Raw genomic sequence first — 21,252 nt, 5'->3', positions numbered from 1 at the left:
AGCAGGAGATGACCAGGTGCTGGTCACTAGGTTGTACTGGTCTCTTAAAGGAGGAGATGACCAGGTGCTGGTCACTAGGTTGTACTGGTCTCTTAAAGGAGGAGATGACCAGGTGCTGGTCACTAGGTTGTACTGGTCTCTTAAAGCAGGAGATGACCAGGTGCTGGTCACTAGGTTGTACTGGTCTCTTAAAGGAGGAGATGACCAGGTGCTGGTCACTAGGTTGTACTGGTCTCTTAAAGGAGGAGATGACTAGGTGCTGGTCACTAGGTTGTACTGGTCTCTTAAAGCAGGAGATGACCAGGTGCTGGTCACTAGGTTGTACTGGTCTCTTAAAGGAGGAGATGACCAGGTGCTGGTCACTAGGTTGTACTGGTCTCTTAAAGCAGGAGATGACCAGGTGCTGGTCACTAGGTTGTACTGGTCTCTTAAAGCAGGAAATGACCAGGTGCTAGTCAGTAGGTTGTCCTGGTCTCTTAAAGGAGATGACCAGGTGCTGGTCAGTAGGTTGTCCTGGTCTCTTAAAGGAGATGACCAGGTGCTAGTCACTAGGTTGTACTGGTCTCTTAAAGGAGGAGATGACCAGGTGCTGGTCACTAAGTTGTACTGGTCTCTTAAAGGAGGAGATGACCAGGTGCTGGTCACTAGGTTGTACTGGTCTCTTAAAGGAGGAGATGACCAGGTGCTGGTCACTAGGTTGTACTGGTCTCTTAAAGGAGGAGATGACCAGGTGCTGGTCACTAGGTTGTACTGGTCTCTTAAAGGAGGAGATGACCAGGTGCTGGTCACTAGGTTGTACTGGTCTCTTAAAGGAGGAGATGACCAGGTGCTGGTCACTAGGTTGTCCTGGTCTCTTAAAGGAGGAGATGACCAGGTGCTAAGTGTCAATGCGGTTCTCCTCTTTGTCTCCCAGGACTCCCAGGAGTTCCTGCGCTGTTTGATGGACCAGCTGCACGAGGAGCTTAAGGAAACGCAGGTGGACCCCGACGACCAGTCGCACGGCATCACCATGGACGACGGCCCCGACGAGGACCGACACGAGGACCGCCACAGCCAGTTGGACCGCCACAGCCAGTCGGACAACGACTTCCAGTCATGCGAGTCGTGCGGCAGCAGCGACCGGGCCGAGAGCGAGGCGCACCCCGGGAACGCGGACGGCCGGCCGACGGCGCACGAGCCCAACGAGGCGGAGGTGCTGATCCCCGAGCGGGATGAGGTCCAGGCCAACCGGGAGTGGCAGAAGGAGAAGAACGTGATCAACGAGCTGTACCGCTCCGGGGGCGGCGGCGGGGGAGGAGACTTGGACAAAGACGTCGACACGGCCAATGAGACCACGCCCATTATCAGCAGCCAGGGGGCCATCAAGGTTCAGATCCAGGGCAGAACCACGGGTACGTCTGGGGAATGTGAGGCATGTTGGGCTTAAAGCTCACAATTTAACTATTTTCGTCGGGTGTATCTCCAATTTCACATTTCTATTTGGATTGAATGTTTACATCGTTCTCTATGTAACCCAATGTGTGACTTTCAAAATACATGGATGACAATCTGAAGATGGGGCTTTTTTTCTGAATTCCTGAAAAGTACGTTTTTTTTAAGAGATACAAGGTTTTAAACCTGACAGCAACAGACTGCAGTCAGTGGATGGAATTTGCTTTGACGGCCGAAAGTCATAAGATGAAAGCAGATGGCATTCTGATATCCAGTATCATATTTCTGAAATCTAAACTCACTGAAGCCTTGGCCTCTCTTCACCAGACTCCTTCCCAGACGTCCAGGTGTCCAGCACCACCAGGCCGCAGAGCCCCATCCCCATGGTGTCCAGCACCACCAGGACGCAGAGCCCCATCTCCATGGTGTCCAGCACCACCAGGCCGCAGAGCCCCATGGAGCACATTACCAAGATGTCTAGCAGCCCTCCCAAAGCTGCCTCCGTCTGGCCTGGCCTCGGCTCCACACACAAGAAAGGTACTAGTTATAGTGACACCTTCAGAGTCTTCTGTAATGGTCATGTGGTCCAGGGTTATGGTAAGGTAGTATCAATGATATTTATAGTAAGGTAGTATCAATGATATTTATAGTAAGGTAGTATCAATGATATTTATAGTAAGGTAGTATCAATGATATTTATAGTAAGGTAGTATCAGTGATCTTTATGGTAAGGTAGTATCAATTATATTTATGGTAAGGTAGTATCAGTGATCTTTATGGTAAGGTAGTATCAATTATATTTATGGTAAGGTAGTATCAGTGATCTTTATGGTAAGGTAGTATCAATTATATTTATGGTAAGGTAGTATCAGTGATCTTTATTGTAAGGTAGTATCCGTGATCTTTATGGTAAGGTAGTATCAATGATATTTATGGTAAGGTAGTATCAATTAGGGCTGGGCGATATAATGATAAATATCGCGATATATTTTAATAATCGATATCGGAAAAAAATATATATCGAAAAATAAAAATATCAAATTATTATTATTATTTTTTATTTATTTTTTGACCTGCAACAGGGCAGTTTTAAAACCAGAGACAGTGGACAGACTTGTCTTTCTTGCCTGCAACTTAAAGTAATGGCTTTGCTTGTCCAAATGACAATACTGACCAAATTGAGATTTATTTTTCTCTTGTCCATTTATTTTGTTTGCTTTCTAATTTAAAATACAGTTTGAAACCGTCTGTACACCGTCTGTGTGCTAGCAGAGCTAGACTCCAGTCACGAGTCACGGTGCACATGTGCGGTGGTTTGTCCACCAAAAAAGCGCCAAAAGATAGAAAAGAAACTAGCAGAGCCAGAACTGTTCAACTCCCCTGGAGCCACAGCCAGCAGAGAAGCCGGTTTACTTTCGCTTTTAAACCAGCTGCAGCCTGAGAACTGGAGTGTGAGGGGATGTAACACTAAAGATGGCGGCAACGACAAAGAATTGCTGCAAAATAAACATACATCTGTTGTTTAATAAAAATATATATATATATATATAAATATATATATATATATATATATATATTTTTTTTTTTAACTTATAACAATTTTGATAATTATCTATCGAGTGATATGATAACATTATCATATCGTTATCGCGATATGATTTTATTTTTTATTTTTTAAAGATTTATTTTTTAGCGTTTATCGCTTTTTACTACTGGGCAGTCCAGTAGAGAGAGAGAGAGAGAGAGAGGAAGAACGGGAGACAGAGTGGGGGGGAAGACATTCGGCAAATGACGCCGGGTCCGGGAATCGAACCCGGGTCGGCCGTGCCGCGACGCAGCGCGTTACATGGTTCGCCACTTGGGCGCCCCGCGATATGATTTTTTGCCATATCGCCCAGCCTATCAATTATATTTATAGTAAGGAAGTATCAATGATATTTATGGTAACGTAGTATCAATGATATTTATGTTAATGTAGTATCTGTGATATTTTATGGTAAGGTAGTATCAGTGATCTTCATGGTAAGGTAGTATCAATGATCTTTATGGTAAGGTAGTATCAGTGATCTTTATGTTAAGGTAGAATCAGTGATCTTTATAGTAAGGTAGTAGAGCTGTCCCCGAAGCCTGTTTTTGGGCTTCGAACTTCGTCAGGGTTTTTCGAACGGACGTTTGAACCTTGGTTTTTAATTACACATATTTTTTTCAAAATCTTTAAAAATATAAAGAAATAAATTTTTTATAAAATATCCTCAAACTAAATCCTCAATTTGAATAAAGTGATTAACACTTTGATCGCCAGGCTTAAATTCATAATTTACCATCATTCGCCAACCCTATTTAATATGGAGAAGTTCCCCTTCTTTGCAGGGCTATAACTTTTTAAATTGTATTGCTAAATTGACATTACCGGTACTATGGCCCATTCAACGTCCTATATCTATTGTTCAGGGTGTAGCAACGTTATACTTTTTCATTCACATATTCATACAAAAATACGGTCTAAAGTATAAGTATGTTTTTATCGTTTTCTGCAGCTTTCTCCAGAACGTGATTTATAGCCCCAAAAATGCATTATATTGATGATGAAATACAGTTTGATAGGAATCTGCGGGAGATAAAAAATTCCAAATGGACGTGCTTCTAGAAGTTACTACTGATCATTTGATGTTGACCGGATGGGGGGGGGGGGGGTCGTTTATAATTCCGTGGCCAACGTTATATGATTCATCTAGTGTGGGTGATATGATCATTAGAGCAGTTGGTATCGAACACGGTAAAAAAGAACGTTGAATTCGTAGCTTCCTCATAGCGTTGGGCGATGAGCGTGGAACAGAAATGTTCCTATTATGGGATGTAGAAATATGCGATCCATTTCCAGGTTGTATAAGAGTATATACGTCCAAATCATGTTGTTTATCGAGTTATTTGCAACCGATCGATGTCCAGTGTATCAAGATGGAGTCCCGCTAACGATAGCGAGTGCCCGGACGAAATATGGGAGAGCACCACTTCCGGCGCATCACTTCCTGTTTGGGCGATCCGCCGATCGGCCACCAGATGGCGCTCTTGAACCGTTGGAGAGTTGAGAGGGGATCAACAGTATATCTCAAGTGTCCGGGGGAGAAATATGATTTCGATCACAGATTTTTGAAATATTGATATCAAAGACGTGGTCCAGCGTCTTTGGCAGAATAAGCATGGCGGGGAAAGACGTGTCCCAGCGTTTTTGGCGATTAAAGTGTTAATCTCATTAAATTAGTATATATTTTTATAACATACAGATATAAGAATCTAATCGAATCATTCTAAACCAATCTAATCATGACATTTAAGACATGCATGACATACAGATATATATCTCTGCGCACCAGACTGTGCTATTAAACCACAGTTTTAAGACTGCTCGCTTATTATGTTGTTCCGTTGGATTCGTTTTAGATTATTTGTACTGTACACTACACAGACCCGCGGTCTCCGCTGACTGAATCGCTTGTGTTGTGGCTCAGACTCTCGATGCGTTAGACCCGCCCACCTCTACCTTTGATTGGCTTACCATGACATTTTACTCAGCCTCAGCCAATCGTCAGCATGTATGCTTGGCTCGCGCACTGCCCACTAAACAAGGAAGAACATATTATTGCCTCTCGTCGCAGAGATCTGTCTGATGAAAGAAACAGGTTAATTCATAGTAACGCGCCGCATTTTTTTGCAGTAACGCTAACGCCGTTATTAAGATTGGAAGAGTAATCCGTTAGATTACTCGTTACTGAAAAAACGAATGCCGTTAGTAACGCCATTACTTATAGCGCCGTTATTCCCATCACTGATGATGACACATATAATATCGATAATCTAGCGTTTATTTGAAAACGATTCATAAATCAAGCGACAAATGGCACGATTTTTTTTTTTATCTACTTTTTCTCCCCATTTTTCTATTTTTCTCCCTTCCCCAATTTTGTATTGTCCAATTCTACCCTCCCCTGTTTCGAACGTTGTTAGGCCATGCCTCCCACAAGCCGGCTGCAATGTGGATGAAGCCTTGCATCACGTGTCCCCTCCGGTACTCGAGGAGGCAGCCGTCGCATCTTTTCACCTGCACAGTGCGATCTCTCAGCGGCGAGGGTCTGCGTGGGAGGGACACGCCGCCCCTGTTGCTTCCTGATTTTACTGCGCACCAACCGACCTGTAGGAGTCGCTGTCCACAACGTCCGATCCCCACCCACCAGCTTCCCACCCCCTAATACTGCCAATTGTATTAGTATGAACGACCAGCCAAGCTGGTAGCAACGCCGAGAGCTGGGCTCGAACCCAGCATCTCCTGCGTTGGTGGCGAGCGCCTTGCCCACTGCGCCACCTAGCCGCCCTCAAATGGCACGATTTCTAAGGAAATACATTGAAGCTCGATTTGCTGGAGTTTATTGAAATTAGACAGAACGCTCTAGATATATATTCTTATTCTACACGGTTTAAAATGGAAATGTATGTATGAAAAAAGTATCTGTTTTGTGCATGTTGACTGGAAGCAACTCACTGACAATCAACATGTTCATTAGATCAATAGCTATAATATTTCATATATTTTAAACACTCGCAAGTAAAGCTATCCCTACATTGGATAAAGCACTGGCGCTGACGGGCCATCAGCGCCCTCTGCTGTTGGCCCCCAATGAGTTAATGAATAACTCATCAGTTTCGTCAACATAAATAATCCAATAAGGGTACGGTTGGTACGAAAGTGATGGTGACATCTTGATGGAGCGCTGAGTGCCAAGCGGATGCGGATAGGCTACATCATTTATGATAAATGTTTTATTAAAAATTTTATGACGAGTCATATACTATAATAGTATAATACTATAATATTAGTGTAGCCTAATCTTTATCTGCAACTGTGAAGAAAAACCCAATTTGTTTAAACAGAATGAATAGACACATAAAAAAGAATATATAAAAAGAAATTTAAATTAAACAAATAATTTGTCAAAATAAAAAATTCTAATGTTGATTTAGAATTCGAATGCCAACATAACGAACGAAGGTCTGAACGTTTGGGCTCAGCCCTATAAGGTAGTATCAATGATCCAACGTCTAGCGCTGCTGTTCCTTACATGCACAAGGCTCAAGGAAATCTCCTATTGAAGTGACTACTACATGTGCTGGAATAATTTACTGAATCTTTCTTTCTACACCAGTGACCATGTTCAACCCACCAAAGAGCAAGCGGCAGAAGAAATACCGCAGCGTCATCTCCGACGTATTCGACGGAACCATCATCAGCTCGGTCCAGTGCCTGACCTGCGATCGAGTGAGTGTGGACCTCCATCCAGTCACGTATTCCACCTGCACTCCACAAAACAACAAACACGCACATCCGATGAACTCAAAACAGGTGCCGGAACGAGAACAGGGTATCTGCGGGGTATTCAAAAGTCTTAAAGTATTCAATTCATAATTCTCAATTTAAGGCTTTAAAAAGTAACGTATTAAAATTGTATTTGCACAGGTATGTCGGGAGATAATATTAAATATATGAAATGTTTTTGTATTCAAGTCGTTGTTTTTTTGCGGGGATGCCGGGAACTTGGTGCGCCTGGCGATAACTTGTATGGCGTGCAGGTGCTGCAAGTGCAGCCGCCAGTTCAGTGTTGCTATGTGTTTTTATTTAAATCTTTAGCTAGTATGGTCGTGAAATTGGTATTAAATGTTTATCTAAGTGGTATTAAAAAGGTCTTGTAAAGTCTAAGTTCAATTTAACCTGGAGAAAGACCTCGGGGGGGGTGTGGTGCTCAATGCTCATCCTATCCAGACGCCCGTCCACAGAGGTGAACTCTAGCGGTCTGTGTGTCTCTGTCCGTCTCAGGTTTCCGTGACGCTGGAGAACTTCCAGGACATCTCGCTGCCCATTCCGGGAAAGGAGGACCTGGCCAAGCTCCACTCGTCCTCCCACCAGACGTCTCTCGTCAAAGCCGGGTCCTGCGGGGACGCCTACGCCGCCCAGGGCTGGATCTCCTTCGTCATGGAGTACATCAAGAGGTATGCTGAGGACTCTCTTGTCATGGCTCCAACATTAAATTCTCTGACGTTTCGCGACCCTTCTTAGAGCATGTTAGGTCCCTTCAACTTGATGTCCCTATTGACTGAGTGACCCCCTGTCTGCCCTGTGCTTTATGACCCAGTTTAGTAGTACACAGTATGTCCAGTATGTCTTTAAAATATCTCGTACCTTTATGTATGTAGTTTATTTTATTTGTATTTTCTTTTTTATTATTATATTTTTTTCTCTCTCGTGTTTAACTGTTGTTATTACCCCCTTATTTACATTGTCATTTAGCTGATGCTTTTATCCAAAGCGACTTTGTTCTCTACTGTCTAGTGTCTACTACTCAACACTGCAGAACTCAAGTTTCAACACTGTTTGATGAACATTGTTACTGAGCTGATAGAGTTGTACCCTTCCTGCTGACTTGTCGTACAGAACCCATAAGTTGCTTTGGATAAAAGCGTCAGCTAAAGAGTGACACGTTCAGCCGAACGCACAATTGGAGGGGGGCTCCCCACCCTCCAGAACATTTACTACAAGCGTTGCAAGGGGAAGGCTAAGAGAATTATTAAGGACTCGAGCCACCCGAACAACTGCCTCTTTGAACTGCTGCCGTCAGGCAAGCGATACAGGAGTCTCAAGGCGAGCACAGAAAGACTCAGAAGTAGCTTCTATCCCCAGGCCATCAGGCTGCTAAACGAACAATGAATGAACACTACACAACAACAACCACCAAACACACATAGCACACACATCCACACGCACACACTCACTTTAAACAAACACACTGTAGCACCCACTACACACACTTTATAGCACACACCCACTTTAAACAAACACACTGTAGCACCCACTCCCCACACTTTATATTTATGGATGAAGGATTGCACTACAACTCGTACACCTTACTGTAAATTGTACCTAAAATTGTACCTCATCCCATTTCTGCTTTGCACTAGATAGTACTGTACATTAGTACACTGCATAGTATTGTGTATTGTATATTATATGGTAACTCAGAACATTGTACATATGTCTATACCGAACACTGTGACCTCATTTTCTTCTTCTAAATTCATGCTATATTATGTTATTATGTTATTTGATACTATCTTGTCTAGCACAGTCTCTGGAGCGTAACAGTAAGAAGCATTTTGTATGAAAGTATTCTGTACTTCTGTATGACAACTATTAAAGAACTTGAACTTGAACTAAATGACTAAATGTAAATGTAAGTTCTGTACAACGAGTCAGCAGGAAGTAACTCTGGCAGCTAAGTAACATTGTTTGTCAAACAGTGTTGAACTTGGGTGCTACAGTCTTGAGTGCATATTAGTATAGACATATTAGCATAGTAGGTAGTAGTATAGGCAAGGTAGATTACTTAGTAGCAAAGTGCATAATAGTAAAAGACAGTATGATAGTAAAATTGTAGTACCATTTCTACCTCATCCAATGTCTACTTCATACTAAGGGGTGTTTTCATTTAAGTGAGGGTCTGTTTGTACACGTATGTCGTTCGCATTGAAAGATTTCACAAATAGATTATATATATAATCTATTTGTGAAATCTTTCAATGCGAACGACATACGTGTACAAACAGACCTTAAATGAAAACACCCCTTAGTATGAAATACAAGATACTTTAATGCCACACAACGATGGTAGGTGGTAATTGTTTTCGGTACAGATGTTGAGCACTGGTTACATCAAACATGAAACCGACATCAAACATCAAAAACGTCAAAAACATATATACATAAATACATATAGGACAGTCACGGTAACAGTGTCAGTCAGTGACAGATGCTTGCCCGTCTGTGCAAAGGGGGGCGGGCCAGGGTGTTCAGTGTTCGGACTGCTGTGGGGAAAAAACTGTTTGTGAAGCGTGTGTGTCTGGTTAGAATGGACCTGTAGCGACATGAGGGCATGTGCTGGAATAAGTGGTGTGCTGGGTGAGAGGGGTCGTTGACTATTTTAACAGAGCGGGTGACTGTGCGTGAGGTGTAGATGGAGTCCAGAGAGGGGAGGGGACAGCCAATTATTTTGGAGGCTGTCTTGATGATGCGTTGGAGTTTGTGTTTGGTGTGTTTGTCAGTGGAACCGTACCAGACTGTGATGGATGAGGTGAGGATACTTTGAATTATGGCAGTGTAAAATTGGACCAGCAGGTGTTGTTGGACTCTGTACTTCCTCAGTTGTCTGAGGAAGTACAGGCGCTGCTGGGCCTTTTTGATGATGGCAGTGGTGTTAATGTCCCATTTGAGTTTATTGCTGATGTGGGTGCCGAGGAACTTGAATGAATCAGTTAGGGTTATGGGTTGGTCTGTGATGGTTATTGGGAGTATGGGTGTTTTTTTTGAAGTCCTGAAGTCTATGGCAATTTCCATGGTTTTGGAGGTGTTGAGCAGGAGGTTGTTGGATGCACACCACCTCACTGCTCTGTCCACCTCCTGCCGGTAAATGGACTCGTCGTTGTTGGAGATGAGGCCCAGGATGGTGGTGTTGTCTGCGTACTTGAAGGCCTTGACTGAGCTGTCCAGGGGAGTGAACTGGTTGGTGTAGAGGGAGAAGAGCCGAGGGGAAAGGAGACATTGGATGAGGTAGAAATGGTACTGCAATTTTACTATCATACTGTCTTTTACTATTATGCACTTTGCTACTATATACTAATATATATATAAAGAGGTACATTGATTCATAAACATGTTTATGACGCCATTGATTATCATTGATACTGTACTTGGGGCAGACGGTAATAGTTTATGACGGCAGAAATCAAAGAGGGAAACATTTTCTCGTTGACAATTTTGTGATGATGGATGTTGACAGAATTTGTTGTTGGAGAACAGAATTGAAGTTTTATACCCGTGTCATCTGTGAGATATTGCCCCTTTGAAACCTGTGGGAAAACGAGATCTGTCCCCAGTCTGTGCTTCTGCAAGAGTGGAATGTCTACCCAGTGATGTCATTTGTAATTTCTCAGTTTAGCCAATCAACTGTCAACTGTGAAAGTGAATAGCAAATCAAAGTGCCGATATTCTTTCTTGACTCTGATATTATATTCATGTCTTAAAAGTGAAAACTCCCCTTTCAAACGAAAAGGATTTCGGTGTAGGAAATACAAAAATGTATCGAATACTTTTGATAAAAATATTTGTAACAACCACGGATGCCCTTCCGTTGACTGGTTAGCGCTGTCGCCCACCTATCAGCTCCCCCACGCTTCAGCCTATCAGCTCCCCCACGAATCGGTTCGATTCCCGGCTGCTACCTGAATTCACTACATTGGCGTCAGAAGTGGGATGGTGGACCGTGAGGTCATCGGAAGCGTGTGTGCCCAGAAGAGTGAGGGAGCTGATAGGCTGAAGCGTGGGGGAGCTGATAGGCTGAAGAGTGAGGGAGCTGATAGGCTGAAGAGTGAGGGAGCTGATAGGCTGAAGAGTGAGGGAGCTGATAGGCTGAAGCGTGGGGGAGCTGCCCAAAGGAGCGGGTGGTGTAACTAGACTCGGATCAGACCTTTAGTTGACTGGTCAGCACTGTCGCATGTGGTCTGAGCGCCCACTGCCCCCTGAATTCACTATATATTATTAAAATATGTAATAAAAAATACATGGACATTTTCTGAAGAGGAATATTAATTGGACTTTAAAACCGTGGTCCTCTCACTCTACAGCTGGTTCTGGGGACCAGTGGTCACACTACAAGACTGTCTAGCAGCCTTCTTCGCCAGGGACGAACTCAAAGGTAAGAGAGGGGCCCTGGCTTTTATTTAAATAAATGTCCTTGACTCTCAAATACAAATGTGTTTTTAATGTAGATAGAGGACTGAATACATTTTTGTTTGAGTGTTCTGCTTTTTGTACCCCAGGGGACAACATGTACAGCTGTGAAAAATGCAAGAAGTGAGTATTTTCTCCTTCCTCGGCTGTGCTCAGAGTGTGTAAAGATATATCCATCGACAGGCCCTGTGATGTGCACCCACATTGTTGTTTTTTCTCCCGTCTTTCTCCTAGATTACGAAACGGAGTCAAATTCTGCAAAGTACAAAGTTTGCCAGAGGTGAGTTCAGATCTCCACCATGGAATACCGTGTTCACACAAGCAGATATGTTCAGCGAGAAGCGAAAGCCGGGAATTTTTACCATCTCTTCAGACTGAATCTAGATGAAATAAGACAAGATATTCCTTTATTGATCCCCTTGGGGGAATTCAGGCGTCATAGCAGCATGGGGGAGTGGAGGTACAGGTACAGACAGGGTAATAGCAAAAAGACATAAATATAGGCAATAAAATTAGATCTGAATATGAAAATCTGAGAAAAAAACAACAAACAATAAACAAAGGTGCAGATGAGGGTCTGTATGCCCTATCCTCACTGAGGATTCACACTAGGGCTGACCCCTATTAGTCGATTAGTCGACTAATCGGTCGAAAGGAGCCGTAGTCGACTGCCAACCTCTTAGTCGAATACAAAAAAAAGAAGAAAGAAATAATTTTTTATTTTATTTAATCTTTTTTATCATTCTTTCCAAAAGAAAAGAGGCCTAGAAGCGTGGCAACGCTAATGGCATGCATACCAGAGACTAACTGTCTACGAAAACAGGCACAGAGGCACTGAAAGAGGATTTCACCCATCTAATGAACACACTAGACTAGACAAATATCAAGATGTATCCATCAGTGGAACAATTGCATGCTTTTGCAGAGGACAAGAAGCCTTCAGTCGACTCCTTCAGACATTAAGCATCCCCCACAGCCCAAATGGAATGATAAAAAAAAAATTTACTTTTATTTTTTAGTCGACTAATAGTCGACTAACGGCAAATTTTGGCCAATCATCATAGTCGACTATCCAAATCCTTAGTCGGGGACAGCCCTAATTCACACATGTTCTTTTAGGCTGATATAGATATCGATTGTTATAATAATTCTACAATCGGCTGTAAAATACAACCAAACTGCCCTTTTCTAAAGCCCAAATCATCCAATAAGCGACCTCTCTGTGCCTAGTGTTCACACTGTGTTCCTCCTCTCCAGATCCTGTGCATCCACCTGAAACGCTTCCGACACGAGCTGATGTTTTCCACCAAGATCGGCACCCACGTCTCCTTCCCCCTGGACGCCCTGGACCTGCAGCCCTTCCTGGCCAAGGACAGCTTGGACCAGACCACCAGCTACGACCTGCTGTCCGTCATCTGTCACCACGGCACTGCCAGCAGTGAGTAGGGGCCAGGCCACGCCCCCTTCTCTCCCGAGTGTCTGTCTGCATCAGATGGCACTCGTTGACAGACACTGTGCATTATGCTAGGGATACTCTGCACTATCGCGTTGTCTAAATAAATCACATTACAAAAAACATATTGGGTGATAAGATCACACAAATAATAATTATAATTTCAACCATTATTTGAAATCTGAGGTTTCTCTCATTTACAGAAATACAAATACAAAAGCAGCAATATTCACCAAAGAGAAATAAATGAGAAATCAGCTAAAAACCGTTACAATGGACAGAACATACTGGAGGGACCCTAAGAACCATCCAGTCATTAGATCAGAACATACTGGAGGAACCCTAAGAACCATCCAGTCATTGGATCAGAACATACAGGACCCTAAGAACCATCCAGTCATTAGATCAGAACATACTGGACCCTAAGAACCATCATTAGATCGAGTTGAATAGGTTCCCAATATGCCATTCTAACAGTGAAGAGATATAAAAAGTTTGCTTACCAATAAGAATAATGAAGACATTTCTATGATTATGCAAATGTACTACAAACTAGCTTTCACCTGCACATATTGAGTTATGGGATCTCCCTCCTTTCCTTGTGTCGTCCACAGGCGGCCACTACATCGCCTACTGCAGGAACGACCTGAACAACCTGTGGTACGAGTTTGATGACCAGAGTGTGACCGAGGTCTCGGAGTCTTGTGTCCAGAACGCTGAGGCCTACGTGCTCTTCTACAAGTAAGACGTCCCATTGGAGACAGCGCTCTAATAGTCCTTCATTACTCTATGTTAAAGAATAACTCCCATGGCCTCCCTGCTCAAGATATGATGTTCCTTTATTGATCCCCTTGGGGAAGGTTTTAATTTAGTATACAGTATTTCCTTTTTACTTCCATTCATTCATATCTGACAGTACGCTTTTATCACAATGAATCGTATGTTTTTTGGAGCACTTTTTAACCGTGAGAACGTTTATTAAGAGGAGATAACATATTCCTTTATTGATCTCCTTGGGGAAATTCGGGCGCGCCATAGCAGCACAGGGGAGGGGGGAGGGGAGGTACAGGAATGGGCATGGTAATAGTAGAAAGACATAAATATAGATGATAGAATTTGATCTGAATATGGAAATATGAGAATAAAATGTGTAAACAATTATTAGATTGTGTTAGAATGTACAATTATTAATTGATAGAACGCTTTGAGCCACTGTATCCCTCGGAAGTTCCTCAGATCTTGAGTGCTCAGTGAGTTAGGTTAACCGTCTGTAGTGTGGTAGTGAAAGGGTTAACCGTCTGTAGTGTGGTAGTGAAAGGGTTAACCTTCTGTAGTGTGGCTGTGAAAGAGTTAACCCTTTGTCGTGTGGCAGTGAAAGGGTTAACCTTCTGTATTGTCGCAGTGAAAGGGTTAACCCTTTTGGTAGTGTGGGTAGTGAAAGGGTTAACCGGTGCGGTGACGTGTCTCGTGCTCTTCGCCGTGGTGTTCCAGGAAGAGCAACGAGGACGCGCTGAAGGAGCGCAGGAGGGTGACTGGGCTGCTGAACATGATGGAGCCCAGCCTGCTGCAGTTCTACGTCTCCCGCCAGTGGCTCAACAAGTTCAAGACCTTCGCCGAGCCAGGGCCCATCTCCAACAACGACTTCCTCTGCTGCCACGGAGGTACGGCACCAGCGGTCCCCCCCCCTGTCTAATGTCCCATGTTCCACAACGTCCCCCTCGACCCCCTACACCAGGGGTTCTCTAACCTCGTTCCCAGTTTTTTTTTTTTAAACTTTGACCAGACAGCTGGTTCTTTTTAGCGTTTATCGCTTTTTTCTGGTCAAGCATGACCGACAGAAACAGGTTGAATGGGATATAGATCAGGGGAAGACACTCTGAGAAAATACGGCGAGTCCGGGAGTCGAACTCGTGTACCCCAGATCTGTGACGCGCACGGTTGTCCCCGACGCCGAAATAGCGCCGAGATACGCGGTGAGCTACTGGAGCTCCCCCCTCGTTCCCAGTTTTATCTCCGTGAGATAAAGCCTGGTAAAGAACTACTGCCAAAAGTGTCTATGGGGTAGAATTTCTGGTGTATGTACTTCCCCTGGAAGCTGCCTCCTAACGGACCAAACTTTTCCCGAATCCTGTCGGCAAACAAGCTAGAACGTACAGGTCATGTAGTAAATTCTTCAGGCAAAGCCGTTGCAGTGGCTTAAACGAGGAAATATTGTGCACTTCACACGTTTCTATAATTGTTTAGTCAAAACCGGAAAGCCTGTACTTCCTGTACTTCCGTTTAGACATTTTAGGAGGCATATCTTTACCAGCCTAGGGGTTCTCAAACTTTTTTATACCATGACCCCATTTTATTTAGGATTTTCTTTGGCGACCCCACACTTAACTCATTCCCAGCCAACGACGAGTATACTCGTTATTGGCCGCCAATCGTTGGACGCCAACAACGAGTATACTCGTTATTTGATCGTTATTTCTTTTATTCGCTATTTCCAATCGTTAAAAGTATTTCTATTCTATTCTATCCATCCAAGGAGCCTGTGTAACCATAGGGAATGAGTCTGAGATTGCAAAAGTCCAATACCGTCGCCTGGTGGTATGCGGCCGATGTTGCACTCCCTTTGAGACTCTGTGTATGGGGCTGTGTGTCGATGAAATTCCTCCGGGCAGACTTTTCTAGTAACCTGGACCGAGGGCTTTACGCGATCGCATTGAATCGTTTTCGGGACCCCCGATTCATTATGCTGTGGTGGGTTATGTCGTGGCCCAAATGGACATATGATCTACCAGATGGCAATCAAATAATTGGAATATTCTTTTTGGAATCTCACCGGCCACAGGTAAGAGCAATTTAACGTCAATTTCAGCTTGATTGTGCCTTGTTTTCATAGCCATCGCCCTGATCAGCGTATGCTGTTGTACTAACGAATGCCGTTATTGACAATCAATTAATCATCATGCATTCATGATGGAACATAATATACAGATCATATGCATATGCTCTAAAACCATACTTATATTCACCACGGTATAAAACGGGAATGTATGGATGGAAAAATTATTTCTTTTTCACATCTTGAACGATAGATACTATATGCCAAATGGGCCATAGTATTGCATCCATAGCTATAATATATATATAGTTATAGCCCTGCAAACAAGGTGAGCGACTCCATAGGTTTAATGCTTGGCAGGCAGGCAGCACATAGTCATATCCCGTTCCCAGCGTGGCAGTCAATGAGTTAATGTATCGTGTAATTTCAACGTGGAATTAGGGAATATCAAAATAAAAGCACACGTTGTTGAACTTGATCATGCATATTTATTACAGCCAGCACTATGTTATCAATACACATTTATAAAATGAGACATATTTAGCCAAAATATGTTTTTTTTTAAATATATATATATATTTTTTTTTTTTTTTTTTTTTAACTTGCCAATGCGTGACCCCTGTCACCTACCCACGACCCCACTTTGGGTTGCGACCCGTAGTTTGAGAACCACTGCCCTACACCCAATGGGAATTACATTTTCGGCTCTCAATTATGATCATTTTCTGTTTTATCGTGGGTATTTATGAAATTCTCAGCCATTAATGTTTCTATTTGGCTCAGTTTGTTCAATTGGTCAATTAAGCCAGTCAGTGTTGCGTGTCCAATGAAGGCTTCTAACAATGGGACCCAATTAAAATCTACCCTCAAGACCCCTACGCTCTGCATCTTCTGGCCGCCTCAGACCTACTCCTATCCAAGCTCCCGGAGGGTCATCAAAGAGAAGCCGCCTATTCTCAGTCCTTGCCCCACAATGGTGGAATGAACTACCCATCCCAGTTAGGACAGCCGAATCCCGTCCAATCTTTCGCCGTCGACTAAAGACTCACTTCTTCAACCACTATCTGAAATGATAAAAAAAAAAAAAAAAAAATCTAACCCTGACTAACCGTACTGTCAAGCACTTGTCCTAATAAACTAACCTACACTGTAACACGCAACACTTGATGAACATTGTTACTCAGCTGATAGAGTTGTACCCTTCTTGCTGTCTTGTCGTACAGAACTTGTAAGTCGCTTTGGATAAAAGCGTCAGCTAAATGACTAAATGTAAATGTATTTGATGAATTATTTTCTTTTTTACTCGTTTAACTTTTTACTACAGTGTGTATAAATGAAACATTACAAAAAGTCAACCTTATCTTTGCATAAAAAATTTAAAAAAAAGTGACTGTTTTTGAAGTGGGATTTTGGGTTTTGATGATGCTCACTGTATGTAGGCTCCTCTCTGGTTCCAGTGGAGTTGATATTAAAACGATGATAATGGATCAAATAAACTAGCACCCCCTTTGAACATCTCACCCCCCCCCCCCCCCCCCTCTCTCTTTCAACAATTCTGCAACACTCTCTGAACGCCCCCTGGGTATGGCCCCCGTGGAGAAACCCTATACTACACAGACCCGCCTTCTTCCTGCTTGCACGCCACTCTGAGGTCAACGCGCCTCACACTTTGCCTGACCGGAGTCATTTATAGGTGGAATCGCGAGGCAGACCCCAGATCAGCCTGTACACGCAACGTCGCGCCTCTCCCCTCTTTAAAACACCTCCTCTCCTACACGGTTCATCTTTTGTCTTTGATCTTTGAGAGGGATTTCCCGCTTTGCCAAAGGCTGTAGAGAATTCCCCGCGGAGCAAACCAAGACTTCAAAGAGCTCTTGGCTTCCTCTTGTCTAGATGAGACCGCCAATAGATGATGGTGGGGGTCTAAGAGGTTTGTTTCTAGTTAGTTTGGGTGTTCCCGTAATAAGCGCTCTTATCCCATTTGGCCGCATATACGTTCGGGGGGATCCCTGCGATTTGCAGCCTGAGTCTTTATTATAAATTGAAGTGAAGGCAATACAGGGATGTGTGTTGAGGGAGGCCACTGCAGAACGTCTTGTCTTGACGAACGCTAATAAGCACATGAAGAGTCTTTTTCTTTCCTCTCCTGCTGCGACATGATGATTGGATGGATAGAGTCTAGCTTTAGTCTCTATCCTCAATATTTCGGTTACACTTTAGTTTCACGTTCATGCTTTTGACAGTTGGAGAAGACAAACTTTTAATTATTATTATTATTAGTTTAAAAGACGTGGATCTATCGTAGCTTCTCAGACACCACTGTAGGCTAGCGATTAATTAAATATGTCCTGATTCTTCCAGTACGGATAACGCCTGGAAACAATGGGATGACACCCGATACTGGGTCTGACTCGTTGTGTGACTGCTCCACTCTAGTGTCTGTATGCTCTGTATGAACGCTCAGTGTCTGTATGACCGCTCATAGTGTCTATGCTCTGTATGACCGATCATAGTGTCTGTATGCTCTGTATGACCGCTCAGTGTCTGTATGACCGCTCATAGTGTCTGTATGACCGCTCATAGTGTCTGTATGCTCTGTATAATGTCTGCTCTGTATGACCGCTCATAGTGTCTGTATGACCGCTCATAGTGTCTGTATGACCGCTCATAGTGTCTGTATGACCGCTCATAGTGTCTGTATGCTCTGTATAATGTCTGCTCTGTATGACCGCTCATAGTGTCTGTATGACCGCTCATAGTGTCTGTATGACCGCTCATAGTGTCTGTATGACCGCTCATAGTGTCTGTATGCTCTGTATAATGTCTGCTCTGTATGACCGCTCATAGTGTCTGTATGACCGCTCATAGTGTCTGTATGACCGCTCATAGTGTCTGTATGACCGCTCATAGTGTCTGTATGCTCTGTATAATGTCTGCTCTGTATGACCGCTCAGTGTCTGTATGACCGCTCATAGTGTCTGTATGACCGCTCATAGTGTCTGTATGCTCTGTATAATGTCTGTATGCGCTGTATGACCGCTCATAGTGTCTGTATGACCGCTCAGTGTCTGTATGCTCTGTATGACCGCTCATAGTGTCTGTATGACCGCTCATAGTGTCTGTATGCTCTGTATAATGTCTGTATGCTCTGTATGACTGCTCATAGTGTCTGTATGACCGCTCAGTGTCTGTATGCTCTGTATGACCGCTCATAGTGTCTGTATGACCGCTCATAGTGTCTGTATGACCGCTCAGTGTCTGTATGCTCTTTATGCAACAAGATACAAGATACAAGATACTTTAATGCCACACAACGATGGTTGGTGGTAATTGATTTCGGTACAGATGTTGAGCACTGGTTATATCAAACATGAAACAGACATCAAACATCAAAAACGTCAAACATATATACATAAATACATATAGGACAGTCACGGTAACGGTGTCGGTCGGTGACAGATGCTTGCCCGTTTGTGCAAAGGGGGGCGGACTGCTCATAGTGTCTGTATGACCGCTCACGCTCAGTGTCTGTATGCTCTGTATGACCGCTCATAGTGTCTGTATGACCGCTCAGTGTCTGTATGACCGCTCAGTGTCTGTATGCTCTGTATGACCGCTCAGTGTCTGTATGACCGCTCATAGTGTCTGTATGACCGCTCATAGTGTCTGTATGACCACTCAGTGTCTGTATGACCGCTCATAGTGTCTGTATGACCGCTCATAGTGTCTGTATGACCACTCAGTGTCTGTATGCTCTGTATGACCGCTCATAATGTCTGTATGACCGCTCATAGTGTCTGTATGACAGCTCATAGTGTCTGTATGCTCTGTATGACCGCTCATAGTGTCTGTATGACTGCTCATAGTGTCTGTATGACCGCTCATAGTGTCTGTATGCTCTGTATGACCGCTCATAGTGTCTGTATGCTCTGTATGACCGCTCATAGTGTCTGTATGACTGCTCACAGTGTCTGTATGACCGCCCATAGTGTCTGTATGACCGTTCATAGTGTCTGTATGACCGCTCAGGCGCTCACAGTGTCTGTATGACTGCTCATAGTGTCTGTATGACTGCTCATAGTGTCTGTATGACCGCTCATAGTGTCTGTATGCTCTGTATGACCGCTCATAGTGTCTGTATGCTCTGTATGACCGCTCATAGTGTCTGTATGACTGCTCACAGTGTCTGTATGACCGCCCATAGTGTCTGTATGACCGTTCATAGTGTCTGTATGACCGCTCATAGTGTCTGTATGACCGCTCACAGTGTCTGTATGACCGTTCATAGTGTCTGTATGCTCTGTATGACCGCTCATAGTGTCTGTATGACTGCTCATAGTGTCTGTATGACTGCTCATAGTGTCTGTATGACTGCTCATAGTGTGTATGACCGCTCATAGTGTCTGTATGCTCTGTATGACCGCTCACAGTGTCTGTATGACTGCTCATAGTGTGTATGACCGCTCATAGTGTCTGTATGCTCTGTATGACCGTTCACAGTGTCTGTATGACCGCTCATAGTGTCCGTATGACCGCTCATAATGTCTGTATGCTCTCTAATTGGCCACATGTGTATAAAGCGTGTGGTTTGTTGTGTTGTGTCAGGTGTGCCGCCCAGCAAAGCAGCGTTCATCGATGACCTGGTTGTGATGCTGCCTCAGAACGTGTGGGATCACCTCTACAGCAGGTATCTACCAGCGAGCCCAGACAGACCTTTAACACAACGTCTGTGTCGTTTATGCTCCATCATCACCAATCCATAGAGGGGGCGACAGTGGCTCAGGAGGTAGAGCAGTCGTCTGGTAATCGGAAGGTTCGCGGTTCGTTTTCCCACCCCTCCCGGCAGCATGTCGGAAGTGTCCTTGAGCAAGACACTTAACCCCTAATTGTTCCCGATGTGCAGGTTGGCACCTTGCATGGTTGCCTCCGCCGTCGGTGTGTGAATGTGAGGAACAAATTGTAAAGCGCTTTGGATAAAAGCGCTATATAAATGCACCATTTACCATAGAAACATAAACAATCACAATTTATAACTCTATGATAGCATGTACAACAATGCTGTATATACCGTATGCATATTTATTCTTACTGTATATATATCTATCCACATCCGTCTGCATATAATCCTTTTTACATATCTATAGATGGTATACTATATATCTATATATGTACATAATATCCCTTACTCTTTACTAGTTACGCTTCTGGCCAGTATGACTTACTACCATAGTGTCTTTATACCTGTATCACTGTACATAATTATGAATACAACTACAACTCTGTACATACATCTGATTAGCACTACACTCAGTAGTACTCATTTATATATTTTATACCCAGTTTAATCACCTGTACATTGTATATTACTATTGCACTTTACTGTTACATTTGCACTCTGATTGGAAGCCAAACTTATTTTTGTTGTACTGTAATTTGTAATTCATAAATGGTCAGATTTCTATTGGATCCTCCTGCTTTCGGGGGTTACACTAGCGTTTGCGCTGTGGCTGTGAAGTGCGCTGGGGGAGTAAATGAAGGACTGCTCTCTCCGTAGGTACGGAGGCGGACCAGCTGTCAACCATCTGTATGTTTGCCACACGTGCCAGACTGAGATCGAGAAGCTGGAGAAACGACGCAAGACAGAGCTGGACATGTTTGTCAGGGTACGCCCCCCCCCCCCTCAGAGCTGGACATGTTTGTCAGGGT

The 21,252-nt window shown here is 43.7% G+C and overlaps 1 protein-coding gene across 5 annotated transcripts in view; it reads left to right on the top strand.

The window, feature by feature from the left end:
- usp33 (ubiquitin specific peptidase 33) overlaps window positions 1–21,252 on the top strand; it is a 69,047-nt gene that overhangs the window by 42,557 nt on the left and 5,238 nt on the right. For 3 of the 5 annotated variants that reach the window (XM_084327256.1, XM_084327255.1, XM_084327258.1), the window contains 12 exons: window positions 914–1,391; window positions 1,759–1,968; window positions 6,630–6,826; window positions 7,298–7,470; window positions 11,155–11,225; window positions 11,350–11,383; window positions 11,495–11,540; window positions 12,518–12,698; window positions 13,328–13,454; window positions 14,205–14,374; window positions 20,152–20,233; window positions 21,101–21,209. In XM_084327256.1, the coding sequence (XP_084183382.1) occupies window positions 914–1,391; window positions 1,759–1,968; window positions 6,630–6,826; window positions 7,298–7,470; window positions 11,155–11,225; window positions 11,350–11,383; window positions 11,495–11,540; window positions 12,518–12,698; window positions 13,328–13,454; window positions 14,205–14,374; window positions 20,152–20,233; window positions 21,101–21,209 (1,878 nt within the window). The remainder of the gene's footprint in view (window positions 1–913; window positions 1,392–1,758; window positions 1,969–6,629; window positions 6,827–7,297; window positions 7,471–11,154; window positions 11,226–11,349; window positions 11,384–11,494; window positions 11,541–12,517; window positions 12,699–13,327; window positions 13,455–14,204; window positions 14,375–20,151; window positions 20,234–21,100; window positions 21,210–21,252) is intronic. The other 2 variants (XM_084327259.1, XM_084327257.1) reach the window with 1 other exon arrangement.

The sequence above is a fragment of the Notolepis coatsorum genome (genome assembly GCF_963971535.1).
Source record: "Notolepis coatsorum genome assembly, chromosome: 13".
NCBI lineage: Eukaryota > Metazoa > Chordata > Actinopteri > Aulopiformes > Paralepididae > Notolepis > Notolepis coatsorum.
The sequence above is the reverse complement of the archived record's forward strand: the minus strand, read 5'-3'. Positions and strand labels throughout refer to the sequence as shown.